The 18,472-nt window shown below is 32.5% G+C and overlaps 1 protein-coding gene across 1 annotated transcript; it reads left to right on the forward strand.

Moving 5' to 3' along the window:
- Window positions 1-12,641: 12,641 nt before the first annotated feature.
- On the forward strand, window positions 12,642-14,243 carry LOC133174962 (uncharacterized). Its single transcript, XM_061310054.1, has 3 exons — window positions 12,642-13,035; window positions 13,642-13,842; window positions 14,107-14,243. The coding sequence occupies exons 1-3, from the start codon at window positions 12,642-12,644 to the stop codon at window positions 14,241-14,243; spliced, it is 732 nt and encodes a 243-aa protein (XP_061166038.1).
- The last annotated feature ends 4,229 nt before the right edge of the window (window positions 14,244-18,472 follow it).

Raw genomic sequence — 18,472 nt, forward strand, 5'->3', positions numbered from 1 at the left:
CCCACAATGGGATTCGAACCCGCGACGTAAGGATCAACTCCTTACTTCGCGACTCTAGAGCAGACGCTCTCACCACTGCGCCACGCGGGTGATTAAATGTCGCATTGAAGGCCATAGCCAAAGACTTTCATATAGAAGTTTTTGAAAAATTCTGCTTCATAAGAGTACAAAAACAAGTCTGCTTATAATGTCAATAAAAATCCCTACAGTTTAAGTTGCATGCCTTTTTAACAGATATATCTATGATATTTCCAGATATTTTATTTTCATCATTGAATTTCTTTTTCGACTGTCCAAATTTATTTTTAAAGCTATTTGTATATACGAATATTGGTGTGTTGGTCAGATTTCGAGTATTATTGGGACTTTTATCACTTTGTTTACATTTGATAAGTCTGCATTGGATTTTGAGCCCTTTATAAATATAAGCTTCCTGGGTTTATACCCCATGTTAAGGAACTATTCACAATATAAGATTGATTGATTCTTTGTTGATTAACGTTCCGTTCGAGAATTTTTCACTCATATAGAGACGTCACTATATACCGGTGAAGGGCCTTTACTCGGCGCTCAGGGCTATTGAGCGGCGTGGGATCTTTATCGTGCCAACGCCTGTAGTGACATCGGGCCTCGGATTTTAAGTACTCATCCGAAAGACTGCAACTTTCACTTCAAAGAACTGCGAACGATAGTATTGTTCTTCCGCCTACCTCGAAGTCGTCAATTTTCAAAAGTTGACACATTTGAATGATTTTCTATATTTATATGGATATTTATATGAATTTTCATAAAACATTACTGCTTTAGGAAAACAACGAGAGATAACTCTATAATTTTGGTAAAACTTGTGTTTTTCACTATAGAAATCAACGGAAAACGGAAAATATTTTTAAAACATCTCCCCCCCCCCCCCCCCCCCCCGTGAAACAAAAATTCCTTTTTACAGGTAATATGGACTGTCATTTCACAAATTCATACCAAAGCTTTTTGTGTTTCACGGGGGGGGGGGGGTATGTTTACAGACAAAAAACTATAAAAATGCTTATTTTTTCACCAATTTCAAAGGGGTTCACACCTAAAACATTGTATTTTATTAATAATATATGTTTAATTTTATATGCATAAAACATTTAAGGAACATTTATTCATATCCAAGAATATTTTAAAAGGTGGTGATGCTTTAAAGTCCAATTTCATTGGAAAATATCGTCTACCCCCTTCTTTAAAGAGCTGGAATTAGGGGGTAATTAACTATCTAACACTGGTATTGAAATTATCAGTCAATTACCAATGAAATGTTCTTTGCATTCAACTAAGATTTTACGGCCAAATTGCCATTAGTATTGAATTAAATGAGTGTAAAATGTAGGCGGGAATCGAGAGTTAGCGTGCGTAGTTCCTTCTGAGCGCTTGGCGAAGGAACAGTTGCTATCTATTTTTTTTTTTTATCAACTTAGGTCGGTCGTGGCCGAGGTTTAATCCCACGACCTCCCGATCACGGTATAATTATAAGAAGACAATCGTCGTCCACTATTCCCTGATCGACATCTATTGTTGGATGTTCATTCCCGTTATGCAAGATCTGACTCTTGAAGTTGGCACTTCTGGTATGATGCAGTACTGGATAAATTTTGTTTAATAACTAAACATGTCTCAATTAGACAATTAGGATGGACGATCCAGGTTTTTTACCTGGAGACACTATTCTGACAATGTATTTCGGTGCATAAATTGCTGACAAAGCGGGGTTTTCACAGCTCATGGCAGAACACTTCCAATGATCCTTACATGTGATGGAGCTCGGTATTCTGACAAAATTATCCACAACAATGTCATCTGCTTTGTAATATATCGACTTAACCAAATCAGCTTATGACAAAAATACCGGAACGCATGTTTTCCTGTGTTGTTGTGACTATCTTGTTTGCTAGATCATTCAAGAATTACGAATGTTTGGAACACCAAATTTACACATATTAAAAATTTGCACATATCTTAAAATATTTGTATCTTTCTACAATTGAAGATAAGTATAGTTGAATTAAAGATATGTCAAAAAATTAAAGATAGGTGTAAGTAATTATACTAGTACCTATTTTTAAATGATTGTACATCAGTTCAAATGACCTTACTGTAATTCAATTATACCTAACTTTAATTCAATTACAGTTATATATTATCACATCTATCTTTAATTTATTTTTAGATAGGATATTTGATTTAAAGACAGGCGATACAATTCAATTAAAGACATGTAATTTTTTGTAAAGTCTCCATAAAGGATTTGAAGATATGTATAATTATATATAGGTTCAATTCAATTACACCTACCTTTGAATTGATTATACCTGTCTTAAATTCTACGTATTTGTACCTATCTTCAATTCAATGATACCCATCTTAAAATCTTATCTCCAAATGAATTAAAGATATGTATATTTGAATTAAACCTATCTTCAATTCATTTCGAGATATAGGTACAATTGATCTGAATATAAATTCAAATATTTGAAGATAGATACAAATATTTGAATGTATGCTAATTTGGTCCATTCGAATCACCAGCTGTTACTTTTGACCTTTCACCTTTTAATTAATTTTCGTTTACGTCAGCTGCTGATCTTTGATTTTTCATTATTTGAAGCGACATTCTAAATGCCTTTTTTACTGAAGCGCTTGGTAACAACTATTAGTACCCGATATATTAGAGAAATACCGACATCTTACGAACGAACGTAACTCGGCCCTAACTTCCCGTATCTCGTTAGTTTTCCAGGGACCAGTTATTGCACCTAGTTTAAAATTAATAAATCGGAAAAATTAAGTATATGTGTATACCGGGTAATAGAACGGACAGTATTTTTATCACTTTGTAAATAATAATTTCTCCTGTCTAATTTTCTGTTATCACTTACAATGTAATTAAAAACGGACAAATAGAAGAAAATACGCCAAAATACCTATGAAGGGTTAGGAAACACAATTGTCATGCGTCAGTGGTTAAACGTATACATGTATACTAGTGTGCGCTGTGTTCATTTGGAGAAAGTTACGTTTTATAACATGGATGAAATCTAAACTCATACCCTGTATAAATCCATGTAAAGGCTACAAGTTGCTAGGTGATGCGCTTATATACTGTTTTGTACATGTATTTAAAAGTGTACATTTATGTGTTTGTAAGAGAGAGAGAGAGAGAGAGAGAGAGAGAGAGCACAATGGACAATAATTGTTGTAATGAATTATACAATGTAGCATTGTTTTTTAACGTTTCAGAAATCAAACATTAAAAATCAGAAAATAGTTGTCACTTCTCGGGAAACGTAATATTTTTAAAGTGGTCGCGCGTAGATGTTTGTGTACTTGGGGAGGGAGAGGGGGTCGAAGCTCAACTAATCGAATCAAATGTCAATTTTCATTCCATTTAAGTAAATACATGGAATACTACGATCCATATACTACAATCCTTATAAAAGTGGAATGAGGCAATGCATGTATATGCAATAATTTTTTCCCATATCGTATCTAGTAAAAGAAAACGTAACTTCATAAAGCAAGAAGGGTAGGTTTTTCTTTATGTGAAATATTACTTCAAAGAAATAAACGAGCATTCATATGATAGACAGTGTCTTCTTGGATGATGTATTATGTTGCAATCTTCACTTAATTTATCTTTCGGCTGCCTTTCATGATATATGTTATATCTGTATAGATATGTGGAAGCTGCAAATTATGCATTTGGGTAGGGTCACAGACGTAGCATCGTTTTTTTTTTTAAAAAGGGGGGGGGGCAGTCAGAGAAAAAAATTCAACTTACCTGAAAAAACCTGACAAGCAAAAAAAAAAAAAAAAAAAAAAAAAAAAAAAAAAAAAAAAAAAAAAATTCTTCTTTTGGTACCAATTTTTTTTTTTAATACATTACTACATTAGCCTTATTTGACTGTACTGCAACAAAAGGGGGAGGAGGGGGCAACAAGCCTTTCAATGAACATTTCGAACAGTAAAAGTAATGTGTGGAAAAGGTGGGGGCAGGTCCCTCTGATGCTACATGTCTGTGGGTGGTGTATATTTATTAAATTTTCTTTGTACTCAAGCTATGTACCATTATGTCATTGTTTGTTAAGCATGCATTATTCGTCAGAATATAAAATTACAAGATACACTGTATACGTGAAGGGTAACTTTGACCCGCACTCAGAGTAATTTCGACCGAAGCTCTAGTGTAAAGAGAAAAAAAAAGCTATAGTCGAAATTATAACTTGCGTCATCTCTAAGAAAAAAAAATCATAGATTGATTCAAGTATACTGACAAAAAGATACTGTAGTTCTCAAAATGTGAATAATTTGAAGACATCAAGTGCATGATGCTGATTCACTGAGCTGTCAAGGCATGCTCAAATGTACCTGTACACAAAGGCAAATAAAAAGAACAGACGAGTTTTCACTGATGTGTAGAAGTAGTTTCTACTGATATTTTTTTCATTTTTTTTTTTAAATTGTCATGAATTCTTTCTGGTAAAAGTAATATTGTTGCAGGTTTATTTATTATTCATTAGTCGAATTAGAAACATATAATTTTCGTTTTTAAAAGCGGGAGGGGTTGGGGGAGCCAGAGAAAAAAATCAACTTACAAGAAAAAAATCTGACAAGCAAAAAAAAAAAAACAAAAACAAAAAAAAGGGGGTGGGGGTTTAAAGTTGAAAATCCTTTTTTCATGGGGGTGGGTACAACTTTTTGGGAACAAAATTTTCTTCATACATTATCATATAAAAATTGGGTCGGTAGATAGGTAATAAATTTTTTCCCAGAAAATTTCAACATTCTTATTGATGGAGAAAGAAAATTCGGGAGAAAAAAAATATCGTTTTCTCAGGTTAAACAAGTTTTGAGTCGGGTCATTTTTACCCAGTCGGCGAGGGCAAAGAAACAATTTTTTAAAAATGGTCTAACCTAATTTGGCTGATACCATGTGTCTGGAAATAACTAACCGAAGCAGCATTCATGTGGACAAGGGTTACTAAGGCCAATTTCTGTTCAGCTGATTTGCATTGCATGCATTTTAATTTGTAAGAAACTGAATATTTTGAATGAAATGTGCATGAGTTTCAGTTGCAAAATCATTCTCATATATATCATGTCAGGAATAGCTATTCATGGCCGTAGGAACCGGGGGGGGGGGGGGGGGCACGGCAATAATTTTGCCGATACATAGACTACTATAAGAAACATAGATACTATATGCTTGTACCCCCTCAATAAATCGCCTGATGACCTTTTTTTTTTTTTTTTTTTTTTTTTTTTTTTTTTTTTTTGCTTGTCAAGGAATTTTTGGCTGTGTCCCGTCCCCCCCCCCCCCCCCCCCCAAAGTGGATTTGCTTCATACGGGCATGAGGCTATTCATTAATTTTCTATACACAGATATTGTCAGAGGTGATAATTCCTTGTAATGGCTAAGAAAACTATCAAAATACAATTAAACCCGGCTTCAATATACATGTACATGTATTATAGCCATATCGTGATTCCGTGGGAAAAAAAAAGTAATTTTTCGGTTGATAAGGCTTCTTCTTAGATAAATACGATCCTTCGACGTAATTTTGCTCCAGTCTTTGCTATACCCACCGCCTTTTCAGCTCTTTGATTTTTTTTCATTAAATATTTCGGATTTCCAACGATTCGGCATGAGCATTACTGTAGATTCCTAAATATACGCGAGGAATAAATTATCGCGTAATAAAATTACTCGCTTTTATTTTTATGGTGATTTACTGTATGTAAAATCTCAAGATAATTCACCCATTCGCAAATTATTGTTCTCGCGATTTGCGTACTCGCGTAAAATAAGGAATCTACTTAAGAGACATAATTTGTTTAAAGAGACACTGTGACGGACAAACGGGAAAATTGACAGAAGTAAAAAATTTTGCAAGACACATGCAAATTTAATTCAATTCTTGAAAGTATTACGTTTCAGAAAATTACAGGTTTCAGAACCTAAAAAATCTACTTTTGTGGAGAAAAATATAAGTAAAAATAATTTTAATTTGTCCCAACACGAGAAAGAAAACTTAAAGGAAACGCATGATACTGACTCACTATGCAACTTTAAATGCACCTCTGGTGCATCAAAATTGGCACAGTATATGATTTACATGTACAAAGTTTAGCCAGTAGCATGAACAAAAAGGCCATTGTTTTATGTTTATTTTTTTTAACTCTCCCTTGCCCTCTTTTTCGTAAGACAGAATCTTTGACTTCATGCTTCAAAATGAGACATTTTTCATTTTCCTTTTTCATGTGTATTTCCCTTTTCGGAACCCCTTTCCTCGTTTTAAATGTCCATTGAAATGTATTGTAGCGTCACGGTAGCGACTACGACAAGAAGTAGTTTTGAGGTATCCTGCGGGGATTTTATCTTTTGAAATCTCAATAACATTGAAGAATTTAATAATGCAAATGTGAATACAATGAACGATCCCCTTTTTTGGTTACGTTCGTTCGTAAGATGTCGGTATTTCTCTATTATAAACTGTAATGACACTCGTTTTTGACCGTACATGACTTTACGTTTTACCCCCACTGCATGGTCTAACGTTGTAAAACGTCCTTAGCAACATGTTAAGTAATTACGGATAATAATTAATGAAATGGATACAAGAAAATCAAGTTTTTTATATTTGTTTGTGAGATATTTCTATACCAATCTAATTTTTCTTTCACTAAGTATGACACGGCACAGTTACCTATTCTTTTCCACAATTTGTTGACATGCTTTTGTATATGTTATGAGGGGAAGTGCTATCAAGGAAAGAGCAATTTTCCGCGTTAAGCTCTAGATATACTTGTATGCGCTTCTTAATTTCCACCATCCTCCACAATTTAAAATCGCCACTTTATATTTACAGCTTTATACATGTATATATTCTTTGAACTCCTACATTTCTTTCCACGTTGTCACATTCATATCAGTTTCCTCAATAGAACCTTTTACTTTTGATAGGTAAGATAGATGATATGCTACATTAAAATAATCTTTCTCAGGACAAAGATTTTGTATAAAAATGAAATGTAAACAAGGTAAATATGACTTTTATGCCTTCAATTTTAGTGTAAATCTATAAATTTCTTCTTCTGAATATACGTCATACCTGTTAACTTCAAAACTCATAAAGAAGAGGACCCAAGCTTCGCACCTTATTTCTAAGCTTTAATGAGCCTAAAGATGATATTGTATAACTAATAAGGTATTTCAATCATTGATTAGCTCTCTAATTACTCCGTCTGACAGCATGTCTTCCGTTTCGTCTTCTATACGTCATCGACTTCCTGAAGCTTCCAGAGACGTTAATCTTAAGAAAAGGAAGCACCTGTTACAATATTCTAGTGTCCATGTCATTTATAATTGCTTTGGCAAAGATAGGTTCAAAGTCTATCTTATCTCTTCCAAAATTGGCAATACCACAATTTGAATCAGAATACTGAAAAAAAAGCATTCCAATATACAGTGTTAAAAGAGATTTTTAAGGTTCAGGGAAACTTTTGATCTCTCTATCAATTATGTATTACAATTTTTCATATATGAAGTATACACAAATATGCTATTAAAACGATTTGAAAACTGATTAAATATACTGTTACAAATTTATATATTTCTCCTAATTGCAAATGACTTTTAGGATGCCATCTCGTGACATCACCAATTGTTAAAGAAGGATATGTTTTTAAAACTCCCATCGAGGAAATTAAACCCTGATTATAGACTTTAGTTTTAAACTGGTAAATGATGTCCATTTAGTTCTTAATCTGTGTGCATAACCTATTTTTATTATCAATTTTTAAGTAACTTCACTCGTAGGAAAATGGAAAAGAGATACTTTTCGGACCACTCTCCATATGAATTAGTGAGCGATTCACATATATCTGTTCCGATTAGCTTTCCTGGTCATGAACTCTTCATAATTCATTAATCTTGACCTTATCATGACTCTAATTTGTAATGATTTATAGAGACATATATCTGCTTTGTTTCCATTTTATTGTCTGAAATACTGGTGACTGAATATTCTACTGATTACATCTTTTAACATCCATGATTTCATTCTTACCAAGTGGTAGATATTTAGCAATAAGATACATAATTTTAAAAAAACATGACCTAATTTTGTCTCTAGTAGATGCATTATGGCCTCATAAATTGTTTCACTATTCCCACATCCCTAAATTTCTCCACAAATGCATGGCCTTATTTCAAATGTTTTTTTTTTCAATACTTTAAATACAGCACAACCTCAGAAAAAAATATTTTATCATATTTTTATGATATTTATATGGATATTTTATAATATTTCAGATTTTTTTTTCAATACTTAAATACAGCGCATCCTCTGAGAAAATATTAATTTTATCATTTAATTATAGGACTGTTTCTGAGGATTATGAATCATGCTTTATTTTTTGGATTGCAGAGTGTGCTCATATTTCAATTCTTTACAGAAGATACTTCAATACATCTGTTTTCTGCCAAACTTAAGAACATTTTAATTTCACAAAACCTGTTTTCCAATACCTCGGCTTTTAGAGGAAACTTTGTTGTGGGATGTGAAAACACCATGTCTATTCTTTGGATTGGTGCTTGAAATGCGACATTGAGTAATAGTCAATTAATGGTGTATTTAGGGTCATTTTATGAATAACAGGATATGTCTGTTTAAGATCCATATTTCAGGCAGTGCAATGATGAAGTGATTTCTATTTATACTAATACGTATTCTTTCATCAATAAGCATCTATTTAAATGACTTAGTACTAATTTATTGACAGTTTTATTACTGAAATCTCTCTTTTTTCACTTTTATTAATTCACCTGTGTTTTTTTTTTTTTTTTTGTTATCTTTTCTTTTCATTTTCTAAAAAAGAAATAATACCAAAAACACTGAAAAAATGCTATAAAAGTCAAATAATTCCACCACAAATTCAAAGAAAAAAACAGTACACGCTCTAGTGTAATTTATGCTTCACAATTCTACTTTAAAGTTTAACATGCTCTTAATCAGGGGTGCGACAAAATTTTTTATCGATGATCAAAATATGAATAAATATTTGAAAAAAAATTAGTGAAATTTGATGGCATATTTTAAGTCTTCTTCGCAAGAACCAGTGGGCCAAAAATTGAAACTAATGTGAAATCTTCATTACATAATGTAAATTCAAGTTTGTTCAAATCATGACCCCTAGGGGTAGGGTGGAACAACAGTGGAGGATCAAAGTTTTACATCGGTATATATAAGAAAAAAATATTTAAAAATCTTCTTCCCGAGGACAGAAAAGCCATGACTAGTCATATTGATTGGAAAGAATCCTTATGTAGTATAGATTCAAGTTTGTTCAAATCATGATCCCTGGGAGTAGGGTGGGGTCACAATAGATGATCACATTTTTACATAGGAATATATTGGGAAAATCATCTTCTTAAGAATAGTGAAGAATAGTTGATTCAAGTTTGTTCAAATCATGACCCTCGGGGTTAGGGTGTGGTCACAATGGGGGATCAAATTTTACATAGGAATAATAGGAAAAATCTTTTTAAAGCCATGATAAGTCATACTGATATGGAAGCAGCCTTAAGTATCGAGAATCAAGTTTGTTTAAATCATAATCCAAAGGGTAAGGATGAGGCCACAACGGGGGATAAAAGTTTTACATATGAATACATTGGGGTAAAACATAAAAAAATCTTTTTGTCAAGAACAGCAAAACCATGATAAGCCATACATGTAATGATATTAGCATCCTCAAGTAGTGATTGTTCAAATTATGACACCTGGGGATAGGCCTGGTGCCAAAATGGGGACTGAATTATTACATAGGAATATGTAAAAAAAAAAAAAAATTTAAAAATCTTTTGATGAATACCAGCAAAACAATGAGCCATATAGATATGGAATGAAAATGGAGATAATGAACAGTTTTCGAGCTCAAATGTCCATTCAAACAATACAAATCAAGAGCAGAGCAAACACGGACCTCCAAAACATTTGCCATGGAGGCAAATCTCTTTTAACACTATATATTGGAATGCTTGCCATGGAGGAGTGAGCATCCCCTGCCGACAGGTCACACCCGCCGTGTCGTTCCTTTTCATAATGGGGAAAAACGGAAAAATCCGTCGACAATTCAGTGTGTAAATAATGGCCTAACTATAAGTATGTAAACGGCAGTAAGCATTTGTATTTGTTGACAAGGAAATTATTTCGACCATAGAACTTGCAAAATGATGATTAAACGAGACTGTTGATATTATTGTTTCATCAACTTGTTTTTCAATAGCTTGCCTCGTTTTAGGAACTGTTCGAACGTACACTGAGCATGCTCTTGTATATCGAATCAACTGGGAGACATAAACCCTATATGCAGTGATAAGTGTATATTGCTACATAAGTAAGAGAAGTTGACGATTGAAAACTTGAAGTCACTCTCCGGAAGCGTAGATGCAAAATTTCTTAAATTATCATCCTTCGGGTAGGGTGAGACTACAATGAAGGAAAAAAGTTTTACATTGGAATAAATAGGAAAAAGTCTTTAAAAATCTTCTTCTCAAGAACAGCAAAGCCATGATTAGACATGTGATATGGAAGCATCCTCAGTTAGTGTAGATGCAAGATTTTTCAAATCTTTATCACCGGGGGTAGGATGAGGCCACGGTGAAGATCAAATTTTTACATAGAAGTATGTAGAAAAAAATCTTTAAAAATCTTCTCAAGAACAGCAAAGCCATTATTAGTCATTTTGATATGGAAGCATCCTCAGGTAGTGTAGATTCAATTGTTAAAATTATGACACCCCCACCTTCCGTGTATTCATGATCCCAACACCCCTCGTAGGCTCGGGCCACAATGGCTGATCAAAGTTTTTTTACAGGAATATATAGGATTTTTTTTTTTGCAAAAATTTCTACTCAAGAACAACAAAGCCATGATTAGTCATATTTATGTGGAAAAATCCTCGGGTATTTTAGATTCAAATTTGGTCAATTCATGAGCCCTGGGGGAGGGAAGGGGATGCGAGAGTCACAATTATATGTGATCATAGGAAAATATAAGGTAAAAATTTGCTGATGGAGAACAAAAGGTATAATCAGGTGAACAATGTGACCGATTGGCCTCCTGTGTATTGTTGAAATAACAAATTACAGACATTCAATTTTACTGTCAATTCATAATTTTCATAATTAAACTTGTTTTCGATATATATATATATATATATATATATATATATATATATATATATATATATATATATTATATATATATATATATATATATATATATATATATATATATATATATATATATATATATATATATATATCGAAAACATATATATATATATATATATATATATATATATATATATATATATATATATATATATACATAAGCAAATATTAATATTTTGAATTCAAAAAATATTAAAAGTTTAAGAGAGCTGAGGTTTTTCTTTTAATTATAATAGGAGGATAATCAGAATATCAACAAATTCATAGAAATGAAAAAAAAATATTACAAAATCGTTTTCTACATCTATATTGATACAAGGTAACAGACTTTAATCTATGACGGGCCATAAGTGTTTCCAAACTAATTAATCAATTAGCTGAATTTTTTTAAAGAAAAATTACAGCTTGTACGATGAAAAGTAAATTAGACGGACTTAACTCAGCAGCTTTCTCCTACCTTATATAATCATCACATATGTAAACTGGAAATTGTGTATCAGTTTTGACCTGGTACGATTGTCCACATTACTTGAAAAATTTATCTCCTCCCCAAAGTATGAGTTTCTTAATTATCTACCTAAAAATGTTTATCTTTCCAAATCCGCCATTTCGTGTCCACATTACTTGAAAAATTTATCTCCTCCCCAAAGTATGAGTTTCTTAATTATCTACCTAAAAATGTTTATCTTTCCAAATCCGCCATTTCGTGTAATCCTACTTTTTCGGTCCAGATTCGGTAGTCGCTTATGTCAATTAACTCAATGGGAGGTTGTTCAAAAATTAACTGAAACTGACATTATATGTGTGTAATGAAAGGTTATGGTAGAAAGGGATGAGCTTCACCACGAGAATAATATTGATAAAGACACTGGAAATACCCGCTTCCGTGTGTTATGTAATTTTCGAAGAATACGAGATTTTTTTCCCACTAAAAACTTACTGCACATAATGCCATCTGTTGGTTTTTATCGCGTAAGCAATTTATTTCAATTAAATTCTTCCTTCTCTGTGACAGCTTTCGTGTAGGAAATGTAAACATGTCTCAAGAATGATAGGGGTTTGAAAAAAATGTGCACATGAAGTCACTCACACACCGGTTACATCTGAGATATATATAAAAAGCAAATTATTTCCAGTACCATATTCCGAGAAAATGGATTTAAGATACTTCATCTTTCTGATTCTGTGGAGTTGTGCGAAGGCGAAAAGACCTAGGGGTAGGTTGAAGTAATTTGATGTCACAAATATATTTCCCCACAACAATTAATTGTAATTTTAAAGAACTATTTACTTTTGTCAATAATTAAAAATATCTTTATTGAATTATTGAATATTGACACGAATCTTTCCTGATTGAACATTGCTTATGTTAACAGAGGTGAGTCTCGATATAAACAAATTAACTGCCTACATTGGGGAGACCGGACTACAAATAAGATGTCATGCTGATGGAAAGAGCGTGGTAAGACCAACATGGATGTCTATAGAATTTGCTGGATTTCAAAGTCAGCGGCCCATGGTCTATCTGTTTAGGAAGGACGGTGAAGATGTCCTTGAGTGGGGTGAGGAGTTCAATGTCACACGGCTACAGAGTCACATCACGGCCACAGGTCATCTGGAGGGATCCAAATCCTTCCTTCAGCTGGACTTCAGTCACGTGATGTGTGAGGATGGAGGGCGGTACACGTGTATTTACGCAGGCCTTGACGACCAGGGAAAGCTAAGAAAATTTTCAATGGCAGGGGATTTCGTTGCAAAAGGTTCGTCTAACGTTTTCGCAACACAAACAACAACAGGTTCCTTAATTGATATTTGAGACTACCTGTATCAGCAGCTGGTTTATTTACTACAAGTGTTTATAACAGGTAGAGTTAGCGAAAAGTTAAGGTTTGTCCCGGTATTTACACAAGTTAAAGTGATATGCAGGTATTTCATCCTATTGAAAAACGATAATTTAACACCTGTTGCCCCATAGCTATCACAATGCTCAGATTTTTCTGTGAATAATTAATAAAGTTTCTGAAATTCAATACTATAGTATCAATTTATCTATCAGATTCCTTTGCTCTTGAAACACGTTGGAACATATTGACGGTCTCAGATATTACATTTCAGCGTGCGCGTCATGCGCTCAAATTTGTGCTTTCAACCATAACAATTTAAACAAAATATGGAAGGTTCATACCAGCTTGAGAGAGTATACAAAGCATATCAAAGCTTGTTGTTAAAAAATACATGTCTTCGCTCAGTCCTATATCATGAAATCAGTACATCACTTGGTAACCCTGAAATGAAAGAGAGGTCAGAAAGGTTATGGTGTGTTTGATTCCGGTAATGGACATTTTATGTTTTTAATTCCTTTGTAGCTATTGATGGTGGCCCTCCGAAGGTTACCTTAAATGGTAAACTTGTGAAGTCTTTCGACTCGATAAAAGTATCCCCTGGTGACAAGCTTCACCTTGTTTGTGAGGGCGATGTTGGCAAACCACGTATTCCTATATTGTGGCTTTTAAATGAATTACCTAAGCCACAGAGAGTATTGGGCAAGAAAGATGGAGTCAAACAAGGTTGTCAATGTTATAGATTTTTCAACTCAATCAAAATTCAAGAATTATAATTTCTATTTTCATTTGAATTATTCTCTCTTTTAAAATCTATATTTGTTAATGTTCAGGAGAAAAAAGTTAAACACATTTTATAGAAGTGTTTGAACTCTTCTATACATAGAAAGCTTCTATATATTTTATATTCCATTAATTTGACGTGTGATTTTCTGTTGTATTTTTTTTTTCTGTTTTTGCTTTCATTTCTTATTTATTTCTCTGTTTAAGGTCTTCAAATCATCCCTGATGACAACCTCTGTTCATTCAGGTCTATTGTTCACTTGTACTATGAGATGGGAAATAGTATGGCCATACTATCGTGTAAAATAGCCTTCCGGAAAGTCAACATCTTTCTTCATCCCTAATCCGTAAAAAATCCCTAATTTTCTGTAGACTCCACTGAACTGTGAATAAAATACATATATACATTTTAACATTATGTTAATTTTATTCTTAATCTCGGATATTAAGTTCCATGATCCCTTTTTCCTGTTTTGGGCTATGAATGTTATATGCTACATGTAGCATCAACATGGACGAGACACTGTTCAAGTTACTGAGGTTTTTTTGTTTATGTAATATGAAGTGTGTGTAGATGCGTGTGTCTGTTTAACTTTCAGATAAAATAGAATTAATTTTTTTTCTATACTATAACATATTTTAAACCTTAAGTACATTGTTATCCCTGTTACTAAATATAGAATGAGATGTCTGATTCTTTCCATGGAGTGTTTGACTAAGAATGCCGATACAGTAGTACACTAAAGACAAGGTAAAGATGCAAGATGTTCTTTGTCTCTTTTTGAATCCTAATATGTGATGTTCTGCTGATAGAAATGAATACTGGAATTTTACACCATAGAATGCATAATAAATAAAGATACCCAAGCTTGCGTGCCGATCGTATTATCCAAAAAACGAACGGTATTGCACTAACTACTATTTGATTATCTGCTAATTAATTTGAATTCTTCTATCCTACAATTGTACTTGCTGATTTAATTGAATAACTTGTTAATTCATAGATTTTAGTTAATTGCAAACTTTCACTTAGGTATACACATATTTATTTACAAACTGCCTACATTTTCATTCAAACTTCCTTATACATTTGTGCTTATGTTTTACGTTCCATATTTCCCTTTATAAATAACCATTGCATTTACATAAATTATATTTCATTGAAAACTTAGTAAATACATGTATATATAAACACTGGAATGCACAAATTCTGAATTTATATTTTAGATCCTGTGGACAAAGGAATCGATCAATAATTTGTTGTAAGGTTTATGTTTGGCTTTCTAGTCGTAGGAATTACATTACAGTGAATTGATGTGTACAATTTACCATTGCTGATCCCATTTTAATGAAAGGAGATAGGACCCGAACTGAATCTTATTAATTCCAACACAAAGTTACAATTGTTTAAAGAGATTTTCATTAAAAAATATATCAATCGGTGAAAAGTGGGCCTCGATGTTCAAATTTTAATGTGCATGACGTGATGATTTATGGCCTTTTCTTCTTAATTTCCATAACCTTGATTTAAATTAACTTCCTTTCCTGTGAAGATTGGTTTAAAAAATCATCCGTTGTCGTAAATGTTCAAACATTTAAACAATTAATAAAATAATTTCTTTATTTGTTTATACAGGGATTAACGATTGCAACCATTGCAGAAAAAATATAAGACGAAATTGGCCAAATAACAAATGGATGACTTCAGTTTTTCCAACTTATTGTATCAACTTTCAATCTTTATATTATAATATAATCCCATTATCACCTGTGTTTATCTTTTCATGTCGTATACCAATGAAACTCTAACTAGAAATATGTCCATAGGACATGAACGCCCTGCCGAGTGTATATTAGTAATACAACATGAAAAATTGTATTTAGTTTATGATTCGTTTAATGAGAATATCTTGAATAGTTTCTTTAAAGGTGCTTGGACACAGATTTGAAGTTAATATTTTCTCAAATTTTCTGTATAATTTCATGACTTGTATGTTGCTATAGCATTTCATACTAAAATATAATAAAAATCTTATTTCATCTCGAAGTTATTAAAGCTTCGAATTTCTGGACGCGTTGGATTGACACATCCTTGCGCTTTCAAATATTTTGATTTTATTCTTAATACTTAAGAAATGTGACAATTTTGTTGTGTATTAATGAAAAATATTAAAACTTATAACCCAGAAAATTCAGAGTAGAAATGTTCGAAAGCAAAACCAACTCACAGTATTGTAAGTCCGTGCTCAGTTGTGTGTGCAGAGTTTAACAATTGAACACACCTGGTGATCGTAAGCATTAACAATAACAGAGCTCGTGCTCTGTTTACAAAAACAGTTTACATTTCACGGGTGTGTTCAATTTGTTAAACTCTGTACACATCACAGAGCACGGACTGACAATACTGGTGAGTTGGTTTTGCTTCCGAACATTTCCACTCTGAATTTTCTGGATTATAGATGTAATATTTTTCATTGATGCATAACAAAATCGCTTCTTTTCTCAAATATTAAGGATAAAATTAAAATTTGTGTAAGTGCAAAGATGTGTTAATCAAACGCATCCCGGAATTCGTAGTTCCAATAATTTCCAGATAAAATAAGTTTTTAATTATATTTTTGTGTGAAATGCTATTGCAATATTTAAGTCGTGATATTATACAGAAAATTTTAGAAAATATTAAGTTCAAATCTGTGTCTAAGCACCTTTAAAACTGAAGTTGAAATCTAAAAAAAAAATGGATATAGATGATATATTCACACCAAATCATGTATAAAATGCATAAGCTTACATAAAAATATCTTGAATGGTTTCTTTAAAACTAAGCAAAATGCAAATTAAAGAAAGGTGAGGTCAAGGTCACAAGAAAGTGCAAGGTCAAAAGTTTTTGATGCAGTTGAATAGCTATCATTAATACGTATCAGAATATTAAGTTTGATAAAAATATCTTGAATGGTTTATTTAAAACTGAGCTGAACACTAATATAAGAAAAGTGAGGTCAAGGATAAAGAAAAAGTCAAGGTCAAAAATGTTGATGCAGTTGATAGCTCTCATCAGTATGTATCAGCATATAAAGTTTGATAAAAAATATCTTGAATGGTTTATTTAAAACTGAGCTAAACGCTAATTAAGAAAAGTGAGGTCAATGTCAAAGGAAAGGTCAAGGTCAAAAAATGTTGATGCAGTTGAAAAGCTCACATCAGTATGTATCAGCATATGAAGTTTGATTACACTATCTTGAATGGTTTCTTAAAAACTGAGCTAAACACTAATTAAAGAAAAGTGAGGTCAAGGTCAAAGGAAAGGTCAAGGTAAAAAAAAAAGTTGATGCAGTTGAATAGCTCTCATCAATATCTATCAGCAAATGAAGTTTGCTAAAAATATCTTGAATAGTTTCTTTGAAACTGAGCTTTGAACTGAGCTGTTTTACATCATACAATATCCAATCCTTGTAGTTTACATAAAACATCAAATAAGTTGATAATATAAATAAATTAACAATCTCGTTTAAAGTCAACATTTTTGCAAATTCTATGATCGATACAATGACCTTGTTTGCAGATACAATGAATGTTGACTGACGTCTTTCAAACAAATTATTAAGCCATTTTTTTCACACTGAATTGTCCACGGTTTTTTCTGTTTACCCAGTCATAACAAAGAGCACTCTGCGGGTGTGCCCTGTGGAAAGGGGATGCTAACTCCTCCATGGAACCTGACCAAACCAACTTCCGTTTTCAGAGGTCCGTGTTGGCTCTGCTCATTATTTGTATTGTTTAAATGGACTTTTGAGAATGGTACCTGTTCGTTATCTTCACATTTCACAATATCCAGGCCTTTCTTATTACACAATATTTATTCTAGCCTTTATCTTACATCCTACAACATCTAATTAAGCCCCCTAAGTTTACATGAAACAATAACTAATCCTTAAGTTTACATCGTAGTTTTCATAATACAATATCCAAATCCTTCGTAGAACACAGTGATTGTTTGGAAAACTGTTAGAAATACTTTTTAAATTTATTAGTTATATTATCTGAAATATTTACCTTTCATCATACAGAATATCTTATTTGTAAAAGAAATTCTAATTCATTCCAAACCTTGATCCAGCAGCTCATTTCAACTGAATTCTATTTATAAATGAAGAACCAAAAAAAAAAATTATAAGATTTCAGGGCAGGCTCAAGTATTTTTCCGAGTGTTGATTTTTTTTCTAGTTTAAAAATAAAATTTTTTGATGCTATAAACTGTGATAAGTGATTGTATTTGCTGAATGTTCATTGTTTCGACCATAGAACTTGCGACAACGTTGACTTTAAACGAGATTGATGTTCTTGTTTCATCAACTTGTTTGTAAATAGCTTGCCTCGTTCTAGAAATTGTTCGTACGTAGAGCATGCTCTTGCGTATCGAATCAACCGGGAAACACTATATGCAGGTGATAAGGGTATATTTCTACATAAGTAAGGGAAGTTAACGATAGAAAAGTTGAAGTCATCACGATGATCATAAAGTTTTGTTGTTAGATATCATTAACGTCTTTTTCTAGTAGAATATCCAAATATG

Source organism: Saccostrea echinata, unplaced genomic scaffold, assembly GCF_033153115.1.
Source record: "Saccostrea echinata isolate AGI-Se365-2 ecotype Australia unplaced genomic scaffold, CSIRO_AGI_Sech_v1 ptg000060l, whole genome shotgun sequence".
In the NCBI taxonomy this organism is placed as follows: Eukaryota; Metazoa; Mollusca; class Bivalvia; order Ostreida; family Ostreidae; genus Saccostrea; species Saccostrea echinata.